This window comes from Microtus oregoni, unplaced genomic scaffold (assembly GCF_018167655.1).
Source record: "Microtus oregoni isolate MIOR12 unplaced genomic scaffold, Mior012 000027F_ref0000203, whole genome shotgun sequence".
Taxonomy (NCBI): Eukaryota; Metazoa; Chordata; class Mammalia; order Rodentia; family Cricetidae; genus Microtus; species Microtus oregoni.
This window is the reverse complement of record NW_024543086.1, coordinates 11,641,084-11,666,425: the sequence shown is the minus strand read 5'-3', so window position 1 is coordinate 11,666,425 and position 25,342 is coordinate 11,641,084. Positions and strand designations below refer to the sequence as shown.

Sequence of the window (25,342 nt, the reverse complement as noted above, 5' to 3'; positions counted from 1 at the left end):
ATACAGAGATAACAAAATAATCGGAATGAAAATTTCAAGCAAGACACTTTGAATAGCTTCTTGCTACATTAAGTTTACCATAAACTCCTATTAACTCTTCATACCCAAACAGTGAAAGAACAGTACAAAAACCATAAGTATGCTATAGGGTGAAGCCCCCCAAAAGTTAAAGAATGATTGAAGTGAAATACCACTATGAATCTGATCAGCAGAGGCTTGCACAGTTCTAAAATTGTTGAGTCGTTTTAAATAATACATTTGGGATATTCTAGCATAGAATCATCATGAAAACAAATTCAACAGAAAGTGAATAATTCAACGATAAAGGATCTAAAGGAAAATAGATTAGCTATCACACACACACACACACACACACACACAAACACGAGCAGGTATCCTTATGTAGTACAGACTGGCCTTGGATTCACTATGTAGCACAGGCTTGTCTTGAACTTTGACTTTCAGTCTCTAGAGTTCTCGAGTTACAGGTATGCATCATTACACACAGCTTAAAATATAAATTTTAAAAATAGCTACAATTACTACTTATGTCAGCAAAGATGACAAAATGTCAGAAACTGTGAAAGTGTTATTTTTTTAATAGTGGCAATTCAGAATGTTTCTACTTTTATTGGTATACTATTTCTAAATAACAGAACTTGATTTTGTAATTATGAATTTATAAGGAAAGGAAAACTATTTTTAAAGCTTAAAAACCACTTCCCCATTTTTAAAAGGCAGAGAGTTAAGAATATTAATGCAATTTTTGGAGCAGCAATATAAGTAGAAATTACTTGTATTTATAAGAATACATACAAGAAGTAAAATAACAATTTAAGAAATATTCCTTTATGTTGGAAAAGACAAGCAAAACAAAACAAAAATAGCATAGGTTTCTGGGTGATGTTTTATTTTTGTTTTGTTTAATTTTCTTTGAGATTTCCAAATGCCCACAGTTGCTAGAAGTATCATTGAGTGCTCTCGGCCAGAACACTGGGTAGATTATGACATAAACAGGTAGTATTCATCATTCCTATCATTCTCCAAAATCCAAAAATTCGTTTTGGAGCCCTGGTGCAGCTCTTACAGACACCTAGTCTTACAAAGAGTCCAATTTTGTTACCAATATGATGAGAGTCAACAATTGGTAAGTGATTCCTTTATCTGCATTAAGGGAGCATTGTATAGACACAGCAAATGACAGATCTGTGCCTTTGTGTCAGGGGCAAAGACAATCTATCATTCCTGGAGAGAAATGCTAGTACCATTTAGTTTCTTCTGTTTCTTGGAGGTCCGAAGGAAAATTCCAAGAAGCAAGCGGCACAATGAATTTGGTGTGACCCAGTAGGGCATGAAGATCAGAAGCCCACTCCCCACTGGTGGAGCAACCAGACTCCTAGATCGTCATTCACGAAGCACGGAGAAATCTAGCAGGAGCCCACCTCATGCATTCTGCCACTATCTGCAAAGGCTTCTCCACATATACATATGTTCTGCATTTTCCTTAATTATGTATTACAGTAGTATGTGCTCACAGCAGCTCCCCCCCCCCTTTCTGTTTTGTTTGCGGTTCCTAAGTGATTATGGGAATAGAAACAGATTAAAAAGATAGTCCACAGCCAAGGCTCCAAAGGATGTCTCATTCGATAACAACGCTCACTTGCATCAATCTATTGGTACGAAAGCTAACTGCTTCTGTAGTTGCATAGACATCTTTTAAATGAATTTCCCTCGATACAACCAAATTGATAAAAGGGCAAGACTGCTTTCGCACAGTCTGTCTAGAGTTACGGGAAGTCGTGCTGCAAATGAAAAGGAAACTTCATGCATGAATTTCAACGGAAATCTAGAAACTATGCTATCTCTAAGCAGCACCCCGGCTCAGTGTATTAGCTCTCGCCAGGTGGATAAGTGCGATACTGAGCACACAAGATAAGGCTCCACCCAGCCAGACACACAAGCCTTCTGGTGTATCAGCCAGTCTGTGGTGCAGGGATGTTGCACACTCATCCCAATTCTGATGAAACACAGGGAAACTTAATTTTCTGTGATGGTGAACAATAGGCCTGGGAATATCATTCACTTTCAATGGATCGAGTTGGTCAGATCGCCTCCTGCCATTCTTTGCTGGGTTTTGGAAGGCTGTTGTTTCTTTGGTCTCAGTTTGTGGTTCTCATTACTGGCAAAGAAGAGGGTGCTGGAGCTCCAGGTCCATGCTTGGGCATTAAATCAGACCTTTGCCCATCACCAGTCCCGGGGCTGGGGGCGGGGTCAGGGGCGGGAGTGATGGGGGAGAGGGAATTCCCTTTTCTGGTGATGCTTTCTGACACATGAGAAGAGAAAATAGTTACACCTTTCACCGCATCACTGTAGGGAACTAATTTGTTTTACACACGGAGAAGTAATCTGGTGTTCATATTTATTCTGAAAAGACCGTATTAGCTAAAAACAAATTCCACGAGTAAAACTACGATCTATAATCAGGCATGCATATCTACTGAGAATTCGGAGGTATTGGGAATTATGCACACATTTCTCCCTAAAGGAATCTAATTCCCATCATTTTGATGCTTCGTTCCTGATGCTTCTCTCTTACACGATTAGCACCCAGGACCCTGCTGTCTGCAGGAGCACACGAGTCACCATATGCCAAACACTGGCAGGCGCTAATTTGACCCTCCGAACTCATGCTTCTCCTTCAGAAAGGCCACATAAATGGTCTTGATTGAAGAGCTATTCCAATACTCTCTTGGCAGTGACAGTCACTAAAATGCTTCTAAGCTTCAGCGTGGCTCACAGCAAGCCAATATGCCACCTTGTTTATTTATTTTCAGTTTATGAAAAGCTAAAAGTCAAGGTTCTCCTTAAATGTTGGAAGCACCACAATGCCCTTGCCCAGTCTCTGGGTTTAACAGAGGCCAAGGGAAATGTTATGCGACCTGAAGGGGAGAAAAGCAAAGAAGGGGAGAAGCCCCTAATGAAACCACAGTGAGTGATAAGGGACCCGAGTTACAAGTATTCAAAGAAATGAATTGCATTAACCCTGCCCTTCCCTGTTACAGTCACTGCCCAGTGGAAACAACAACAGAATTACTAAAATCCCACACTCTCTAATGGGATGGTAATAGGATTCAGAGGCCATTAGGGTAAAGGCAATCCATATTTTACAGTGTAATAAGCCCACACTGAAGTTGCTTGCATCCCCGCCCCCCCAGGAGATCAACAATTACCAGTTTAACATTCACAAATCCACAAGTGCTTTCGAAATTGCAAAGTACTCCTCTGTTAAAAGCCAAAGGTCTATTTTGAAAAGCGGCACACAGTTTTTTGTGAAGTAAAATCATTTAAATAAATTGAAAGAACGTTTTCTTTGCTCCGACTATCGATTATTACTCATTGCTGAATGTTCGGAGATGAAGAATACTGTGATTTATTATAAAGGTAGTTTGTAGTTCTAAAAATGGTGCGCATTTGTTCGCGTGGTTATAGTTCCTTTTTCAATGATTCCTTTTTTTCTTTATAAACACTCTTTTATTAAAAAAAGAAATATAATAAAGTGTTCTTTGTGTTGAGACATTGCTGATAATGTGAGACAGAGGATCTGTCAGGACACAGAAGAACGGGAGAAAGGAGCTCTCTTAACTCCTTGAGGGGGAGCAAAGAGATGAGGGTCCCCCCTTGACTCCCCATGGGAGGCCTCAGCCCCTGGTGGGGAGCAGGAGGAGGGGAGGGAGAGGGAACTGGGATTCATATGTAAAATGAAAAAAAGATTCTTTCAAAAAAGAAAAGAAAAAATCAAAAGAGAAATTACAGTGGTAAATGCAAATCAGTTAGCATACGAATTGTCGGGGGGAAAAAGTAAACTGACCCACCTTTCATGCTTTTCATGTTCTGCTGTTTTAATTAGCCCATTTGGCAATTTCATACATGTATCCTGCATTCTGGTTACTCTTTACCCTCCCTTCTCTCATCTCTCATCGTTAGTATCACCCCCTTGCCCGTGTTACCAGTCTCTTTGTCAGATTCAAAACTTTTGATTTTGTTTACATAACTTCATTATTGTGTCATCGAATCAACTTTATATTATACAATATTATACAGGAAAACTCAGAGAGGCAATGAATTTTTAGGAAAACATTCTAGCAGATGAGTGTGACTTGTTATTCATCTCTACAGGTCTTCTTTTTGAGTCTCCTGATAAAATACTATAGATACAATTCCTGAACATACATAATAAATACATCCAATGTACACGCATACTTCATGCTTAATTGGACATGCTTAAGTTTCTCTCCAGAAATAACATATATCCAGGGCTACTTTAATCATATAATAGGTGGGGAGAGTCACAATTCATACACTTTACAGAATATTCTTTTACACAACAGCAAAAAATAGGAGTATGAGCTACATGACACGAAAGGCTGACGGTAATTAAAATAACAATGATGAATGAAGAAACTCCTTGTGAATACTCTTTCCTCTGCATTTTATGTGCTTCTCAGCAAACACCTTAGGCCTGCAAAAAAAAACCTGCAGCTGAGTAAAAACCATAAAAGATCAAAACTGCCCAAGTCTTAATGCTGAGTTCATTCTTAGCTATATTGCCAAGTAGCATGGGACAAGTTTTCTACTTGAAGAGTGTGGCTTTAAGCAAAATGGCCACTTTCAAAGATCAAAGATGCGGCACATGGCATGGGTACTCGGAGAACAGTTGCATGCAAGTGTTGAGCTGCCTATATGTGCCATCTATGTGACAAGAGGGTGGCCTCTGGGAAATCACATGTGAAAGATGAAAACCCAGGTGGCATGGTCTTCAAGCAAGCCCTGCCATCTATGTTTCCTACAGTCTTTAGATGTTATCAAACATGGAAAAAAAAACCCAAAGAACTTAATGAAACTTTTGAGAGGTAAGTTTGATAAGGAAAGCATACAGAAAACATTTGTGTGTAGGGAAAGGTATAGAAAGTGACATGGTCCCTGCAGACCCAACTACAAGTACATCTATATACATTTCTTCTGCATCATCTTTCTGGAGTCCTGGATGTCTAACAATGTTCCTAACATTGAGTAGCTATGTGTCTATGTGTGGTTGCAGGAGCCCAAGGCCAAGGCATTCTTAACTCAGGTGTTCTGGTTGCTAAGATTTGCTCTCCTCACTAAGGACCTTGTGCTAGAGAGACATGCCCACCACCTTCAGACTCTGATTCCCCCTCAAATGACTCTATCTGTATGGAGTGACATGATCCAAGGATAAGGATAAGAATGATGAAGATGATGTTTGATGAAAATGATGATGATAGTTACAAGGAGAGGATGTATCCATCCATTTAAAGCACAGGTGTGTTCTGGAGCTTAAGTACCTGAGTCTATATCATGGTAGATATGAAGAGGCAAATACAAGATGAGACCTATTGAACTTAGCCTGAAAATAGTATCAAGAACTAACACAGGGATAGATCCTTCCCAGTCTCTTCATATGAGCTCTTACCCTTGAGTTGACAGAAGCAATGCAATTAGTTATTTGGTCAAAAGTCATTCATGAAATAAACATTATGCTACCAACATGAAGCCGTGGGTAGGGGCCAGTGCACTGCACAGCTAGTCGCCATCCTTCCTATGCTTACTGAGCTTCAGAGCTTATATATGTAGATTATGCACTGTTAGCCATAATCACCTTCACACCCTCAGGGTCATGTGATGTTAGGCTGCTCGGAATAGAAGTCTGTAGGTGAGGACAGACTTCTAGAAGAAGTGGCATTTTAACTGAGACCTAAGAGAAGTCAACTAGAGGCCAGCTGGATTGTTGAGAAGACTAAAAGCACGGGCAACCACAACTGGTGGATTGTGAATCCACCACATCCTGAAGATCTTCTAGAGATGGAGCAGAGAATGCGAATGTCTTGGAGGTCAGGTGGAGGAGTGAACAGGCATGGGAGGTGATATACAAGGGTATCCAGCTTAACTGGAGATTCTTCAAGGGCAAGATATCAACGTGTCTCCTCATTTATAATTGCTGACAACGTACTAGATTAAACACTGGAAAAGCTCCATCAAGATTTACAGAGTCACTCTCAGGAATGCCTTGGTGGTGGCTGAAGCCATCATATGGCTGAAATATCTTTAAATACTATCCAGAGTCTTCATTTAAGCATGTCTTAGACTTTGCCTTAAGCAGCAAAGGTCCCATGAATGCATCCATTCACCTCAATGCCTTTTCCCTCGTCCATGAGTGGCATTCCTTCCTGGTCATTTCTGACCTCACCTTCTTACATTTTTGTGCTCTCAAACCTTAACTTAGCATTTACCACCAAGGAGACCGAGCTAAGAATGAAATCTACCACAGCACAGATAAATAAACATGGGAATGGATCATTGATGGATTGGTTGCGGGTCAGAATGCTACTAACATTTGTAAGACATATTAAGTTCCAAGTCAAGGCTTGCAACCTCAGCTTACAAGACAATCATTCATTCTCCAAATCAGAAGAAATGTGAGTCCATGTGGCACTGTCTTCTTGTAATATGGATGTTGTGCGCAAGGTCTACTCTCACAGAGTTCAAGGCCCCATTCTGTCACACGCTGCACCTTTTCTGGCTAAATTCTCCATAGTTAAACTTGATAGGCATGCTCAGAAAGGCAGCAACACATGGAGTTGTTAACAACTTTGCCGCCTATAGAAAACAAATCACAATTTTCTAATACCCCTTTGAACATTTGGTTCATGAGAACAGATAAACTGCAGATGATATAACTCGTCCAACCATTCACTTCTAAAATCTGGGGCCTGACGTGGCAGCTCAAGTAGAAATAATATTCAGGGTGTAACCATCAGTGTTTAAAAACAATTTACCCTTCTGTTCAAGTAACATTAAAAAAAAGTTTAAGACGAGTGAATCACAGCCTGTTATAATAAAGCATAATAAAGTAATTAGAGCTTGGGTTTCTATCAAGGTTCTTGCCATGTAAAATGTTCATTTATCTGAAATTTGCTTAAAACAAATAGATTAGATTCTTCTCATGAACGAGAGTGACATGATTTTTTTTGTTAACACCGATTAATGACTTCAGTTCCCAGTGTCATTAGTAGACATCATCATTCTGCCATTTGAAAAATGGTCCCCTGAATCTGTGGGTGTCATCTCAATGTGAATGTTTGCCCTTTTCTTATATGCTACTGACCTCTAGAGACTACATGGGTGTGTATATAAATCACATGTGATACGTGACTGAACGCATACAACATATCCCTCACAAACATCACACAGATTGGGAATGGAGAAAAAAAAAAAAAACCCGATTACACAAACCCACTTCATTCTGGAATAGTATGCCAATCTTTCGCTTTTGTACCTCTCCTCTGCATGTATATTTGGTACAAGTGTTTCTTTAATACCAGGCATGTTCACAACACAACCCTTGTGTTCTTCCCTTGGGTGAATGTGGTACAGGAATCTCAAAGCAATGACTATGAGATAAACTGATTGGATCTTTGGATTGTGCCCTGCATCTACAGAGGATGTATTAGAGAATCCAGAGTCTCCTGTCTCCTGCCCGGATTTTTTTCTGAAAGCCAGATTTATTTTTACTTGGAAGTAGATCATTTTATAGGAGGATCTCCCTAAAATCACAGATGCTGTAATTTCTCCCTCTCTCTCTTGCTGAACACAGAAAGCCCATAAAATGTAGAGGTACCTCATGAGGCTCAGGGGGCTTTCTTGGCTTTCTATCTAGGTTTATAATTCCTAGATACATGCCTAAAAATCAAATATAAAATAACTTCTAATTTCAGACAAGACTATGAACTCCTTAATATGGATGCCAGGACTGGGGGTAGAGCTAGTGCTATGTTAGTATTTAGGAAACACAAGTTCCTGGGTTCAACTCACAGTAGCCCCCTCAGCCAAAGACTTATGCCTTATTCATCTTGGAATCCCTGGAATAAATGATGGGACAATAATAATATTAATTAGGAAAATGCCACAATGTTTTCCAGGACTATAGTTACACCATACCGAGAATTTATTGTTTTAGTCTTTTACCTTCTTTCCCTTCCTCTGTGAGTCTCTCTGAGCTTAAGTACAGATGTAGGCATATATACATGCCTCCTGTGTACTATATAACACACATAGAGAAATACAAGAATAAATGCACTGGTGAATACTGCATGTAAAACACAATGGTCTGATTGACCAGAAGATTTTTGTGTGTGTGTTCATGCTTGTGTGTGTGTGTGTGTGTGTGTGTGTGTAGATGTGTGCTGATCATGTGGGCACTCATGTGCATAGCATGCTTATAGAGGTAAGAAGACAATCTAGAGTGTTGTTTTTTGACTTCTATCATGTCTTCCAAGCAGTCTCTTTGTTGTTAGCTGCTGTACACACTAGGCTAACTGGTTTGGGAGCTGTGGGGAGTCTCTTGTCTCAATCTTTCAGTTTACTGCAGGAAGAGCTTGCTTTATCAGTAATCTCCACAGGTTCCTCCTTTTTGCATACACCACACCCAGTTTTCAATAGGTTCTTGAATTTTGAACTCAGATTCTCAGAATTTCCCAACAATTGATATGTCCTAATAGGCTGTCCCAGTCCTCCAGCGATTTTTCTAATAATTATTTTCCACTTTCAGCTTTTTATATTTTATTCCTGTTTGAATTCCCATCTAATAGAGACATTGAAGACACCTGGCCATTACAGTACATCTGGCTACACACAAACCTCTAAAAACTTAAAGCAAATTTCCTTCTAACTTACTCAATTTTAACCTCATAATAAAAGATTACAAGGAACCAATACCACTTTGTGCCCTTCAGCCTGTTGTCCCAATTCTATTCCATGTGCATTTTATCACTTACACAGCGCTATGCATTTATAACCAAACAGATCTTGTGACTTTTGATTAGTGCCTCAAAGGACTACCAATTGCCAAGGCTTGAATGCAGTAAGAGGGGCAGTGGAAGAAAATTTGGCATTGTTTGATGAGACAATACCATAAAGCAGGGGATGTGACTGCAAGATTCGGATAGGGTCCATGCTCCAAAAGGAGAGAGCAGAGGGAAACTGAGTTCCGACTTCATGGGAACTCCACTAGAGAGAATCCTCACTCCGTTCTGCAGATGTGTGGCAAGGTGGCTGGCAAGGGGCACACCCGGTCCACAATGAAGCCCTTTCTGGGAGTTCTGGATCTACTCTCCTTCCATCTCTTCCCCACTTCGGTCTAGCTTATGGGAAAGAAGCCCAGGGGTCGCCAAGAGTGGGAAGGCTTTCATTAGGTTAACCTGTAAAAAGAAAAAAAATATGGAAGAATGGGGAGCACCTAGCCAGTGATGGAAACGGGGGAGCACTAGAGGAGCACTGAGTTGTAGGCACCAATAACCTACTTTTGGAATATAACACTAGAAAACTACGCTAATCAAAATTCTGATCTAATTCAAAAGGTACCCTTGCTTGATCCATGAAGCCTTTTAAAGGACCTGCACACCCCAATTCCCAACTAGTTAATTAAAATGGGTAGTTAGCCTTATGGGAGGGGAGGGGAATTATAGAAGTCAAAACAACACACCCAGAAATTTGACCCTATTAAGATGGGTTGATTTGTTTTATTTTATCTTAGTGATTTGCTCCTCTAAATGGCAGAGAAGATAGTGACATGTGAAAAGATAAAGTTAAGTTATCACTGGCAGTTAGAAAGCCATTTTCCTCACTCCGATACTGAAATTTAGCAGACAATTTCAGTGGCTAATTTTTAAAAAAATTAGACATTTTCCAACCTTCCATCTTTGAATGCTGTTCACTGGCTTGGGCTTCTTCCTTCCGTATCATTAGCACAACTGCTAATGATTAGACAAGTGTTTCATGTCAGGTAGAGAGAAGACAGCGTCAGAGAAGAAATCTGAGTAATCCCTGTACTGGAAAAGCAAGCCCCGGATAATCAGGACTGTACTGTACAGGCAATTAGGATTCTGTCCAGTTAAGAGAAATTTGTAATCCATTCAGTTTCAAGCCGGTACAGTCACATTTCTCAAAAACTTGTATTTCGGCCTCCGATGGCTTAAAAAGTTCTCCTTACTAGATTGTCTCCAATTACAGAAATCCTTCCCAAGCACAAGGCTGCAGAAGTATATTAAACCTGCGGGGTACCATGTAGCTGGCGGTTTTACAGAGCTCTACAGCACACGGGATCCCAATGCATGATGTAACACTGCTGGAGCAATTCACCACAATCTGATAATGCTATTTGTTCGGATCAGAAGAGTTGTCTTACATGGGCATGTGGGTATGTGCGAGTGGGGGAGTTATCTTTGAATAGAAGGTTCGAAATACTGTGCAAAAAAATGAGCTAGAGATAAATTCATGCTCGAATATTTTCTACAACTTGCAACCAGCCCTTCACGTCGCCACCTGTGAACACACACACATACATGCATTCATGCACTCATACACACACACACACACACACACACACACACACCACAGAGGTAGGTCTGTAGTAGATAGCAACAGATCTCTGACTCACCCAGCAATAACAGAAAAATGCAATGATCACAGATTTTTGAGCAGAAGAAGCTTCGTCCAAAACTGTCAGACTGAAGTTGACAGGGAGAATGCACCTCACCTCAAATACCAAGATCAACTTTGGTGCAGCATCCAAATGTGACGAGTCTTTAACAAAGAGACAATCAAAATAGGAGTGTAGTAAGATACCTAGTTCTTGCAGACACAAGGCTGCTTAGGTTGTGGTATGGATTTTTTTTGGATTGCTGATTTTTTTTCTAGATAATTTAAAATCCTCTATAAACACACAGAAAGAAAACAGTCAAATAAGACATCCAGGAGAAAACAGGCAGAAAAAAAAAAACACCCCACCTACATTGAAGGTAGGAGACAATCATTTCTAAAGCTTTGGGATCTATTTTTTCCCTTGCGTTGTAATGCACTCACGTGTATGAGTGATGCCTCTTGTGTCTCATAATGTCAAGTGTGAATGTCAGGGGCAGCCCCCATCTCTGATGATATTAAAATGGTGGTAAGATGAAAAGCTTGGAAAAGCCAATGGAATGAATTAAATGAAAGTGGCTGGAGGACACAAAAAGTCACTCCACTCCAGTTTGGTTCCAAGGCCATAGTGACGACCCTGTCTACTTAGGCAGTCTGGTAAAATCAGCATTTCTGAGAACAAGTGTGGCATCCCTTCTATTTAATTGTGCCAATGGTTATTTTTGCACCCTTTCATTGTGAAGTCTGCAGAACACAAGAAAACACCTTATACGCTGGCACATAAATGCATATTGTATAGTCTACCCCTGTGGTTGTCAGTCAAATGTACTAGGCATCAGAGAGTTCAAGGTGAGGTAGTCACGGTTTATAGAAAGTAATTGACAACACAGGCAATTTGGGGAGGCAATTAACTCCAATAAATAACGTATATACCTTTTCAGAGAGATGAAACTCTCAAAGATCACACAAATCCATCATAATCAATGTCAAGAAACTGGAGATAAACCCAACGTGGATTGTGTCCAAATAGCAATAGCCTAGACAGAACGCTGCATCTTCTAAACGATGTGCCTAATCTTCAACACATGGTGAAGGTTTCTCTTATGAGGATATGAAGTAAACATATTTATACCAAATCTGTCCTTAATGAGGCCATGTCATGTGCAGTACACACAAGAAATTGCAATCATTGCAATAGCATTGACTTTTCCTCCTCTCAACAGTTCTCAACTTTCCTACCTGTGACTAGACTAATGCAATGCCCACTGGCCTCCAGCCTTAAGACCAGGTGATTCCCCATCTTTGCTCAGCATCATCCCTTAAAGGTAAGTTAATACCACGGTAGCATTAGTAGCTCCATAAGGCTGCAATATAATTGGAAAAGAAAGGTCATCAAGACAGGTGTGTTCAAAGAATGTTTGGGGGGGGGGCACTGCCATGCAGATTCACAGTTCTTCTCATTCCTCACTCCCCTACAAAGTTGTAGCTGCTGTACAAACTGCCAGATATCTCTGCGATGGGCACCCACAATTTGGCTGGTCATTCAAAGTTCACCACTGCCTTAGTATCCACCATCACTTGGGGTCCCTGTTTCTCACACGATCTCTCTGATAGTGCTGTCCCGGATTATTTTATGCTTTCCCTTTTCCTCCTACTTCAAAATATCCCCTCAACCTACACCAGCCTCTTCTTGCCTTCTCTGCTGAGGGAAACAGGGAGGATACGCTTGGTACATCCACGAGGACTCTCCAAGTACACACCATAGCTTCCATTATTACAAAGATATCAGGGAAGGCGAGTATTTCTAATGTCAGGTACTATTAGGCACATGTCCTTCATGGTGTTTTGGATATACAAAGTACTTTATAGATACTATGGGGGGAAAAGAGCAACAGTGGCAATCAACTAATAGAAACAAAAACCAGAAAACACAATCACCCGGCAAATGTAAGGCTTTACTTCTTAAAGAAAGGAGCAACACAAAACAACCATTCCAGCTCTAGCAAAATGTGTACTTAAATCAGAGAAAAAGAAAGCTGGAATGTCCTTACCCCAGTGGACTCCTAGTGCTAATTGAGAAGTAGTTGTAGCTGACGCTCGTGCCTTCTAAATATAAACTCTTTCTTCCCAGAGGGAAAAAAAAATGAATGGGGTGTGCTATATCAAAACATCCTATAGAGCATTTCACACCTCAGGAATGAAAACTAACAAAGAAGTATTTCAATGCACCAGGCAAACCCAACAGTAGAGAGCCGAGTCTGCCCAAGGTAACAAAAATCAAAAGCTATCTAACATAGGTCAGAAGCTGGGTCCTGTGTGGAAGTGGTTTTGTGATGCCCAACACTCCCCTTAGGTGAGAAAAAAAAAAAGTCGACTTCTCTTCTCCATTGAAATTGGTTAATTGATCATATCTAAAAATAAATATTCCCATAGACAGAGGTCATTGGTTGCTTGAAATTGCATCAGTTCGTGTCTGGGTCCTAGAATCCTAGGCTCCTCTGGGATGTCTTTGTCATTTTATCAGAATGATTACCAGCAGAGAAGTTCCAGCGTGGGTCGCTCCAGCTTCTAGCGCTTCTATTTGCTTTTGCATTTCTATTTCCCCTATCAAGCCTTGTGGCTTTTGCTTTGTCAGTCTGGCACTTAATATCCAATGTTAATTACATTTCCCATTTTGAGGAAAATCCTATTGGGCTAATTTTTCAACATCATATAATGAAAGAACTTCAGTGACAAACCATGTAGGTTTTTCGATTGTTTTTTCACTGGTACATCTATTAAGATCTTAATATTCAGTGGGAAAACAGTCTCAGAGCAATGAAATTCTATTACTTTAGAGGTTGCATGCTTTTAATTTCTTAATATTTCATTACATGTTGGCAACTGGTGCATATTTTTATAATGCGTTTGATCATTACTCTTCTCGGGGTATTCTATTTAAGTTCTTCCTCTGACATCATATTTGCATGTTAAAGGGTTTTAGCATTCAGGGATGGAATGTTCTGAATAGCAATGTGCAGTTAACTTGATTTTTTTTTTTGAAAAACGGAAAACAGCAAACAGACATTCTATAGAGAGCCCAAGGAGGACAATATCATTGTTTACAAATCTAAATCAAGTTTGAATCGCTTTCTATAGACCATCATAAAAGGTAATGATTCAATATCATTCATTAATTAGCAAATTAGTTTGGAGAGAAGACTCTGTTTCTTTGCCTTTTATAAGTCTACTGTTTTTCTTCTCTTTCCTGCAGGGGTGGTGGTGGTGTGTGGGGGGGAATAATCCTTTCTTTGCTCTGCAGCAACATCTACTGGAAAAGTTAGAAACATGCTATTTATATGAATCAGATAGTTTGTGTAGGGATGCCACGGATTGCCATCTATCTACCTAAAGAGTGCCCACTGATCTGCCATCTGATTTCAGGGCACTTCTCTGCACAGACTTTAGCTCTATTTCTTAGTGTAGAAGAGGCAGAGGCGCAGGTGGGGTAAACGGGCAAGGAACAATTTAAAATTTATTGCTGCCTCACCTTGAAGAAGTCATTTTCATACACAAAAGAGGAAAGTACACATGACAAAGATAACACAGTGCCCAGGGATGTCTTCTTGATCCTTACCAATTATTTCAGACATCATCCTAATAACCAGAGGGGGTAAATCAATATTTAGGTGTACCAAGAGTTAGGAAAGAGTTCATGCAAGAAAGCAGTGCAGGGAAGGTGAATTTGAAGAAAGCAGCTTTAAGAGTCTGTAGAGTTTCCTAAGTTAAAAAGGAAATATAAAAACCCTATATATGAGGCCGTTCTTTAAATTTGCCAGTGCCCACCAAGTCTACACAGCATCCTCCAGCAGTCTCCCCCATCCTGGCTCATGTCTTTCTCTGCAATTCAGTCTACAGAAAAGCATTCACTTTGCCTGCACCTGTACCAGGACCTGCCCAGGAAACTCTGGATGTTGCCATCTGACCAGCGCCGCTGTCGACTTGTTTCCCAATACTCAGTACTGAGCAGGTCTTTCTATTCTCTCAAGGCTGGATCTGTGAGCCGTGCGCATAAGATACCGTTAGGTGGGTCTGGCAACACAAGACATCCCAGAGCGAGGTGTCAAAGAGCCAGTCCAGTTTGGAAACTAAGCAAGAAAACATCCTATCACAATACAAATGCAAGAAATCCCCTCTTCCTGGGCTTGCTCAACTCCACAATGCCATAAGAGAGCAGTTTTTTCTAGGGCCAAGCCTGGCGGCACAGTCGTCACCTTCCCATATCCCACCGGCGAGAAGCATTCTCTTAACCGAACAGTATACTTTTAAGGTATTTCCCCTACACCCACCAAAGTGATTTTAAAATGAAGTTAAATATGTTGGGTAATGCTTCTGGCAAAATCCTGAATGAATTCAGATTCTGGTCACATTAAATTTCCAAAGTTGGCCTATTTGTGCCTTTATTTTTTTTCCATTTTCAAATATCAATTCATTCACGCCAGCCATAATTTTTTAACAGCAGAGGCAATGGACACAAAAATCCCCGTAGAGTGAGATTAACAGCAAATAACCCAAACTTTAAAACAACATCTGCAGCCACAAAAACCCTTTGCTGAGAGATTCAAGTAGAGTGCATATTCTCTGTTCAACATGAAAAAAGAGAAGAACATTTCAAAGCTTCATCCCAAAGCATTTTAAAGGAGAAATACCATCAAATATCATCCGGAGTTGCCATTCATCACGCACAAAAGGAATGCCCATCGAAAAGCTACCTCTGGTAGAGGACGACAGGTATCCCAGATTTCAGGTCCTAAATCAAAGTTCCGACTCGAGACTCATACTTAGCCCCCTCTGTCATTGTGGGGCTTAAAACCCAGAAAGCTTTAACCAACAGCACCTCCAGAGTTAACTCCCCTCCAAACTGTCAGAACTCAGTTCTCCTAATTATTTACTGCATGCATTTCTAAAGCATGCCCTCACCTGATGTTTTAACTTCATATTTCATTTGGGACATCACTTAGGCTCCATTTCGGAACCGTCAACCTGCCGCAGGTTCAGGAGATTCAAGACGCGCCTCACCCACAAGAGCCAAGCCAAACACACCCAAGCAGCCAGACTTAAATAAACTCTGCCCTTTGCCGATTTCTCCAGTGAGAAATTATTATAACACATCAGAAGTTCAGTAAAAAGAAAAATGTCATATGTCATATGTCTCCCAGGGCTTAAGCCCCGGAGTTCAAAAGCAGTATCAATTGAATGATTTTTTTCCTCCTTCCCTTAGCTGTTTAGAATTTAACGTAATGCAAAGTGCTATTCTCATCAGAATCATCTTTCTCATCTCTCCCCTTAAATAAAAGGGAGGAAAAATCATTCCGTATAAATGCATTTACTATACAAATCTATTTTCAATTGAATTTGCTGCATGCTCTAATTCATCAAAATTAATACAGGTACTTTCTATGTTAAACAAAAGGAAGCCGACTGAAAAATCGGCTTCTGCTGCAGATGCCTTTCTCAATTACAAAACGGGTGAAAACAGAAATTTAACTAAGCCACTCGGTCAAACCCTCCGATCGGCGCTCTTACCTGCCTCAGCTGAAGGCTTCCTTCCCTTGTTAGCAGTGTGCAGCATCGCTAGCTTGCTCCAATCCTCACCACGGGCTCAAATTACACCGCTAAGTCCACCCCCTCGCCTTTCCCGTCTCTGCCTTTCTTTTCTTTCTATTTCTTTTTCTTTTTTCTTTTCCTTTCCTTTCTTTATTATTAGTATTTTATTTTTTTTTTTTTGCCAGCGAGAAAAAAAAATACTTATTGAGAGTGATTAGTTTTTGTTGTCCCTTTTAAGTCCCTCCTGCAGGAAGGAACAGGGGAGCAATGTGACGCCACCTTTTAATCTTTTGTAAGAGTGAAAAGGCAGAAAAGGAACGCTCGATCAAGCTGAGCTGCACACATGACTAAAACTCGCAGGAGACGCTGCTGCTTGCTGCCTGGCGAAAGCACCGCTAGGCTTGAGTGTAAGAGCAGAGAAGAGAGGAGTCGATGGAATGTGACAACGTATGTGCATCAAAGGCAGGGGGAGAGAGAACAATGAGCAAGGGAAGACAGCGAGGAGAGGGAGAGATGGAGGGAGAGGGAGGGAGAGAGAGGAGAGGGAGAGACAGGAGAGAAAGAGAGAGAGGGAGGGAGAGAGAGAGAGAGAGAGAGAGAGAGGGAGGGAGAGAACACACACACACACACACACACACACACACACACACACACACACGGAGAAAAGATAGAGCGGGGTTTCAGGCAGAGGACTCTCAGAATAAAGCCACAGTGCGGTGTCTGGCAGCTTCTGTTTTTATCTCAGCGAGCATGATCCGCGGCCTCTCTCATTTAGAAACACATCCGTGTATCTTCCAGGTTTGAAAACTGAGATAATCGCAGTGTGTCTCTGGTTTTGTCTGATTGGCATTTAACTGTACGGTGTACCTGTGATTTTTTTTTTAAAGGGTGCAGTTGTGTGCAATTTATTTCGCATATTTATTTATGTAGGCAAAAATGAAAGCTGCTAATTTCTACGGCAATTTGCAATGTAGTTTTACTGGCAGATGGAAGTCTACTTACCATAACTGCTGACAAACTGCCACGGGTAAACAAAAGAAGAAACAAATGCTTCGTCTTGATAATTGTCTTAAAAAAAAAAGAAAGAAAGAAAGAAAGAAAGCCCACCCCATAATATTAGCACTTGCAAAACCAGTGTTTCTTGGCTCAAGTTTAAAAGGTGATTTCTCTCTCTCAGTTTTTGAAATAAAGGCACAATAAAGGGAAGACATGATGTTTGAAGGAAAGGTGTTGGGGAAGAGGCCATTAGGAATGTGAGCACCTCAATTCTCCCTGATTTCCCTCCAAATGGGGCTGACGGATGGCGTTCTGGAGTCCTGGGGCAGAGTCTTTTGAGTCACTATACCACCGACGTACACGGATTTTCCTGCCTTCCTGTACTATTTTAAAGGAGGTTCCATTTTTAAAAACAAAGTGGCAAAGAAATCATTTGCCCATTCAAATCGCTTCCAGTGCTCCCTCCCAAGCTTTGTTCCGTTTCCACTGCTCTCCTGCCACATGGGGGCCAGGATTACACAGTTAAATTCCCTCAGTGACCTCTTTTATAAGGATGTAAATTGCTGATTCCAAGGTCAAGTATTTGGTAGAAGTTTGTTATTGGCGAAATGACCGCCTGTTTTTCCATGGTAACCTGAGCTAAGGCAGTAGTGAGCTAGCACGATGAGGAGATGCCCGCCCAACCTTTTTGATGGACCATCTCCTCAAAAATCATGGTTTTTTAAAATATCAGTCTGTAAATTCCGTGCACCCGAATTAGAACACTTACTAATTCACAAAGACTAAGTGACAATAACAAGATACCCCAAATACGCCTTCTTTGTATTTCTACCACGTTATAGTCTGAGAATCTGTCCGTGGACCCTCAGCACCTTGTAGTTTGGAATTCCTGTGTGAGGCAGATACAGAATGAGAATTGGTCCAAGAAGGATAAAACCCTCTTGCCTGCCCGAGCCACAATGTTGTATCCAAAGTGGGCTTGCTTAATCTTGTTAAAGCCAGAGCATAATTCTTTTCATGCTTTGCCAATGGGAGGATATGTGTTTTGCTTGGACCCAAATAAAGAAGTACCCCCATCTCGGATGTGCTCAGATGAAACCCTTCTGATCATTAAGGCAGTACAGAGAATGGAGAACACACAGGGGCTGAACAGAAGGCAGCTGGCCAGAGCACCGAGTGCTCAGCTGTAGACTGGAAGGGAAGCTCCAAGGCCCCTGCTTGCAAAAAGGGATGAATTCCAGACTCTCCCCAGATATTTTGCAGAGTGTATTGGAAGTAGCAGCCCCAAAGTGACATTATTGATATAGGATCTATAGCTAAAATTAACTTTATCCAAGGGAATAAGTGGACTGAAGAATTTTCTGACACTAGAATTTAAGATTCGGCTACAAGGGTGCATCTGTTTCAGCATCACAGAGGCGGGGACAGGGAGACTCGGGCTTATTGAACAGGGCAAGCAAAACGCAGTCAATGAAAGGTAGGGAATCAAGTCGAGGCAGGACAAAAAGATTTTTTTTTTAAAGCTCTAAATGGTTAACAGTGTTGTTTCTCATTTTGATCACTTACACAGAGAGGAGGTAGGTACGTATCATTTATACCTTGGTGGATCTAAATTCTTTACTAGCTCTCTTGAACGAGGGGACTCCCTAAGGTAGCTTATATCCGGTTAATATTTGTAATCAGAGAGTACGTTCTATGGTTGACTTCTCTGCAGGACAGCTTCACACTTACCTGCTTAGACTGTGGCATTTGTTCTGGTGTTTCTGTTCCCAGTTTGGGGGCCGAGGCTGCCTGCTTGGGATCAGATCCCAGCCCCAGCCACCTGTTTGCTGTGTGACCTTGACCAAATCATTTTCTTCCCTGTGGGTATTTCCTTGTCTTAAACTGGATATGAGCGAGTCAGCATCTCATGGTCTGTCGTTAGGAATAAACAATGCCGTGTGTGGTGTGCAGTGTGCACTTAGCACACAGCACACGCTTGAACACGGCAACGCCCACGTTGTTAAGGATTCCCTTGACTCCTTTAAGAATTTTAAACTGGGAAACATAATATTTAATCTCCTCAAAATGGATGACACAGGGAGATGTCTTTTCCACCCTGACCTTCCTTCCACGATCTAGTTATTGACATTGCCCTCTGGGTCTTTCCAATTGAATAATGTGCTTAAAATCCAACAAGTTCTACAAGCAGACCAGTGCATCTGCCCTCAGAGCAAGCCTTCTCCCTAAAGGTCCCCAACAGTGAGAATGCAAAGATCTTGGGAGATAGTGTGGGTTCATGTCTTCCCTTTGTCTGCAGTCATTCCCTTACCGACACCACCAAACACCACTCCCACAGTTTCAAAAGATCTTGTGGCTTCATTTCTGCACCACAGACTCATCCTGCTCTCTGCGTTGCTCCGGACATCCCCTGGTGCAGCCCTTCTCTGCACTGAGACATAGGCAGGGTGCAGAGATGCCGTATCCATCCCAAGGAGTGAGCCTGCACCCTGCCACCTCCTATATCAGATTGTCACAGCACCTCTTTTTTTTCAAGAAGGCACTTCAGATCTCAGTGAAGGAGAGTGACATTATTCCAGGTGTGACCTTGAATCAGCTCTAACATATAAAACAGCTAATCTGTGGCAAACCAACACTTTCCTATTAACGCCCTGTTAGTTGAGACACCTCTCCCCCTGTCATGACACAGCTTACTGAAAACAACCATTTGAAGAGGGTTTTTCTTTCTTCTTCAGTTCATCCCTCACAAGCCAGAATAACCTTCTTAAAATGCCACTTTGAATGACATCTGTTCCCAATCGCTATTGATTGGCCAATTGAAAGTCTGTTTTATTTCATTATCTTACGTATCGGCTTAAAAAATCATCAAAGGTTCACAATTCCCCGGAGAAGAAAGTGCGGATTTCTTTGCTGCACACTGAGTCACCTCTGTGGTTTGACACTGACTCTCCCTGTAAATGTTCCTCTGTCGCTGCCACATAAGATCTCGCTGTCCCCCAGGCCAGCACACCCATATCTCCTCGAAAGCTTCACACACAGCCCCAGCAATCCTTCATATGTCACCCCCACTCCCATCTCCACCAAAGTAGGAGAAGTAAATTTAACTGCAGTGCTTGATCTAAGACCAGAACAAGTTACAAGTCCTCCAAAAAGATGCCCTTGACCTCCCTAGTTTACGACACTGAAGTTGCTTCAATCACAGTAACTCTCCGAGGGCCCCAGGAAAGGTGGCGTATGTCATAATTAGACGCTTGGCTTTGGACTTTGCCCTAGGTCCAAATCCTGACCCTGGAATTTGCTTCTTAATGGTGGAACATTGGTTAAATACTTTCTTCTCTAAACCTTGTTCTCCTGTCTATAAAATAGGGTGAGGAATTTGATATCTAATAAGTAGAGGAGAATGAGCACGCCTCATACTTCCGATCTAGAATCTACACTATCACGAGCGGTTAGCAATCATACAAGTGCCCTCCTTGCCCCCAACTTCTAACCCTCACCATGACCCCCTCAACGGCTGTTGTTAGAGTCATTTTACAGAAGTAGAAACTAAGGACTAACAAGTTAATTTTCCAGATGTCACATGAACAGCTCATGGCAAACCAAACCCTTGTCTCTTCCCCTTCTGGATTTTTACAGAATCACACCATTTGCACAAACCTTATCCCTATACCCTAATAAATAAGCTTATCATGATTTGACCTTTCGGGTTGCGGACCCATGTTTCCAATTATATTTGAAAGGAAAGGAAAGCAATATTCATGTCTGAGACATCTCTGCATCTTTAGTGTCTTCCATAAATCTTTAAACGAAGCAGCTTGCTTACTCGGTAAATGTTTGTGGACTGTTTGATCATCTGGGCTCGTGGGGATTAAAGTTTTCAACCACATTTAAATTCCGGGACACCATTTTGTAAGGAAATGGCTTCATCATGAACCATCATTCATGAACACCATCATAATTATACAAAATAATATAAAAGACAAACATTACATATGAATGAGCCAACAGAAGTGAGTGTGATCCTCTTCAGAGAATCTATAGGAAAGTAATGTTTGTGGACCTGGCCTCTCACATGTATTTATACTCTGCTGAAAGTGTCCCCCTCAGGCCACCAATTCCATGCACAGGAAGGGGAAGGTTAATAGCTGGAAATCATCCTTTTAAGGGTACACAGAAAGTCAAGAGTAACCGCTCCAACACTCGCAGCATCTGGCAACCTTTAATTCTTCTTGTTAAATACAAGCAATAATTACCTTCTCATTTATCTTCTCTCTAGATAAGTCTACATCATATTTAAAACAACCCAGATCGAAACAAAAAATTCAGTTGACCAATATGCTTTCCCATGAACATAGCAGGGAAAAACACTGTTGAATTTTAAAACAAGCTGAATAAATGCTAAGAGATAGGCATGAGCGTGCACGCTCATGCACACACACACGCACACACAGATACATTCATAAACCTTGTTTCTAATGTATTTATGGATAAACAAGAAAAGAAATACTCTATGCTCCCACATGGCAGTCAGTGGTGTAGAGCTTTTACCATCCTGTTCTGTCCTGGAAGTGAGGACTCTTTTGAACATGCTTCAGGAAGTGAGGACTCTTTTCATGGTCATTTGCTTCTGGGTCCTTAGGAGGCACAGAGAGAGTGCCAGGTACCCAGAGGTTTGATGAACGAACGAGCCAAAGGTAAATGCACGTCTCCCCCAATTTTGCCTTTCTGCATACTCTCCTTTCACGCAGAATTTGTTTTGTGAGATACATGCTACGTTTTTGTTCAATATAAAATTCTCTCAGCCCCAGGAATCCTTTGCAGATTGCTCATGGTGAATACTCTTTTCTCAAATTTCAAAGCATCCATTGACTGCGACATTTTATTACATATGATTTTACAATTAATCTTACCTTGTCATTGAACATGCCTTGGTGTTGGTGAGCTATTTTTCTTCTAATATTTCTAGATCACTTTTACCGGGTTCATATCTTATTTCCCACACATTGATTTCAACTTTCCTGAAGGCTGCAAGCATTGTGTTTATTTTTTGTGTATTATCTATTGCCATCCCTTTGAGTATTACTGGGTACTTAGGATGTACTTATAGAAAAACATGTTGATTTGGGTTTTACACTGAACTTTCTGAAGGATGGTATGCAATTCCATCCTTCAGAAATTATGGGAAGAAACTTACCATACAGTCCCTGGGACTTTCAGATTTTGCTAGAAATCAGTTGGAATAGGAGCAAGACTACATAGCATTTCTTCCAGCTGTCTCAGACTAAGAGTGGCCAGATCCATTTATTAATATATTTATTTCATTATATTATGTTATCTGTTATCCCCCCCCCCGTGTACGTGTGTGTGTTTGTGTGTGTGTGTGTGAGTGTGTGTGTGTAGGTCAGAGGACAACTTACAGCTTTCAGGAATAGACTCTCTTCTGCTCTGTGGGATTCATGAATCAAACGCAAATCTTCAGGTTCCAAAGCAATTCCCTTCCTGGTTGAGCAATCTCATTGGTTCCAGTGTGTATATTTTTGAGTACGTGTTTTGAGTCAACCACTATTTATGAAAATGTCAGAACTTCCTCATTCCATCAGAAGACCTGTGTGGAGGAAGCATTAGCAACCTGGCCTCCGGATGAGGAAGACTCCCCGTCATCATGTATACATTCATTAGGAGTCAGTTCGCACTGACCCACCCACAACTAGGCTTTAGAGAAAGATTTTTTTTCTTTTTGGATTCCAATGGTCTCTTCTGTGGGTCATTTCTGACCCAATTGTGTACTCATCTCTTAAGAGAGGTTTGTATTTTTAGGGTGACCATGACAGGAAGAGAACATGGCTGAGAACATCTCACCCCATCAGCCTTTCTCCTCTGACAAAGAGCTTTCTCGGGGAGAATTTTCACCCACATAGTGCTTCCGTCTGCACTCACTACAGACTCAGGCTAGTGGAACTGTCTATAAATGACTGCTTTTCAAAATGAAAATAACAAACATTCTCAAAAACAAAACAAAGAAAAAAAACATAACCTGTAAAATTTCAAAAATGTCCCTTAATGTATCTTTATTTGTAAAGATAATTCATGTCCATTTTCATATCCATTTGCAAAATAGGAATGAGTACCTAACATAATTAAAGGTTTGTGTTATAAATAGCTTTCTTAAATTAGCTTATTGAGTATTGTAATTATGTCATATCTTACTTAGCCAATTAAAAGCAATTATTTTGCTTATAAAATTGTGAACATTAATTACCATATTCTGGCATCTTGGCTTTTGTGTGTGGATCAGAAGTCTGTCTTTCCTATTTTCCTTTTTTGTCTTGCATGGTGATCTAAACAAGCCCCTGAGTGAAAACCAAAGTAGTGGCCTCCTAATCATAAAGCAGAAATGGAAAAGCCAATCAGGAGAAAAGCTCAAGTCTCTGCTTCCCATGGCGGACCGAATAGAGCTGGCCTCAATGAAACGCTAAGCAAGAATTGATGTTCCTCTCCATTGAGTTGAACACAGGCTTTGGTGGACTGTTTGGTTCCTGTTACTGATGTTTTTCAATATGGAACATTTGAAAGCATCCAACCAGAAGTTGCACAATGATCACAGCCTTGAACGTATTCATCAGAAAAAAAAAAATGCATTCGCTGCTCTGGGTTTTCTTTTTACTGTAACCAGTGTGCTGCACTGTTTGCCAGCTTCTTCAATACTCTCACCCATGACAATCACAAAAGCAATTCACAACCTGACTTATCAGATAGTTCTGTTTTACAATAATCTGGTTGCTATTTGTAAAATCCAGGATAAAACAGTGCAATTTCTGATGCTGAATATCTGAGGAGCTCTGGAAGCTGTGCAGGCGAGATAGGCACTAAAATCTGTAATGCGAAGGAATTACAACAGGCAGACATTCTGGAGGGTGTACACTCTAGTGCATCTCCGCGTACATGGCATTTCGTGGTGCTACTCTGGAGATTTGCAAATAAACTCTGCGTTTAGACTGCCCCTTCCTTAGGTTTATTCTGCCCTGAATTTAACTCTTGCACTATATATATATATATATATATATATATATATATATATATATATTTGAATATTCTCTTAAAAAAAAGATCCATCAAAAACAATAATCACCAGACCAATTTTTCCAGAAGAAAATGAGTGCAAAGATGTCAATTAAATAATTTATCTCATGAACCTGCTTCCTATGCGCCTCTCTCTAGATATACAATAAAAGCAATAACATCTTTCTGATGAGAATTTAACACACACACACACACACACACACACACACACACACACCCCGCATGAAGTAGTGATTTTAGTAGCTGACAAATCCCCTCTAAAATGGGACTTACACTGTAACGAACAAACCAGTTTTCTAGTGATAAAGCTGTGGAGATGTCATAGACATAGTGCTATGGATACCCCCTTAGAGTGCAGAGGCACTGGTTCAGTCCTTTGGGATGTTTTTCCAGCAACACATCACTGCATGAGAGAAGTGGGAATAACATGTACCACTGAGAGGCAGTATAGTGCAATAAAAAGTGATCGCATTTCAATTCCCGACCAGCCACCATCTGAATATATGACACTGCCCAAGTGTCTTTAACATTATCTGTCTCAACCTCTCGGCCCAATACGTGAGACTGTTATCTTCCTGTTTGTGACACGCTTAATGAAAGGCATTAGCATGCTCACAGAAGCAGCTCTCTTAAGCCTTTTCTTTGTTCTTCAAAAAAAAAAATTCAAAAATGATATTCCAGCTGCCAAATGGTCTGAAGACGACACCCATCAATTAACAGAGTGATGTCATAAGGCAGCCAGTCGTCCTGGGCTGGCTGGAAGAAAAGCACCTCTGCTGCTCTGAGTGCAATAGCGTGTCCTCTGCAGATGCCCCGTAAATATTAGCTGATGATGGGATTGACAGGGTGCCATGTACAGTCACAGCACTAAGTGAATTACCGGGTTTACAATTGTTCAGAGAGCGCATTGACTAATCGCTGGCAATAAGAGAAACCTAGCCCTGACCTCATTTCCTTCACTATGACATCATCTCATGCATAGTGAGAGGACCACCCATCTCTGAAAGCTTAATAACCCTGTCCTCCCTCAAGACCTGGGAGAATAAAAATAAGGTCAGACTGCAGGGGAGGAAAAAAAATCAGAATTTGCATACTTCTTAACACTTCCATTGTCACCACTCGGGTGCAGCCCACCCTCTTTCTTTTCTGGATTATTCTAAAGCCTTCAATTTGTCTTCTATTGTCA

The 25,342-nt window shown here is 41.0% G+C and overlaps 1 protein-coding gene across 13 annotated transcripts in view; it reads right to left on the bottom strand.

The window, feature by feature from the left end:
• Nucleotides 1-25,342, bottom strand: part of Tenm2 (teneurin transmembrane protein 2) — a 1,249,250-nt gene that overhangs the window by 669,863 nt on the left and 554,045 nt on the right. For 2 of the 13 annotated variants that reach the window (XM_041675950.1, XM_041675951.1), the window contains exon 1: nt 16,060-16,577. The exons of 10 other annotated variants lie outside the window; for them this stretch is intronic. In XM_041675950.1, coding sequence (XP_041531884.1) covers nt 16,060-16,105 — 46 coding nt within the window. In that variant the 5' untranslated portion in view covers nt 16,106-16,577. Of the gene's footprint in view, nt 1-15,453; nt 15,562-16,059; nt 16,578-25,342 lie in introns of those variants that run through there. One more of the 13 variants, XM_041675952.1, reaches the window with a different exon arrangement.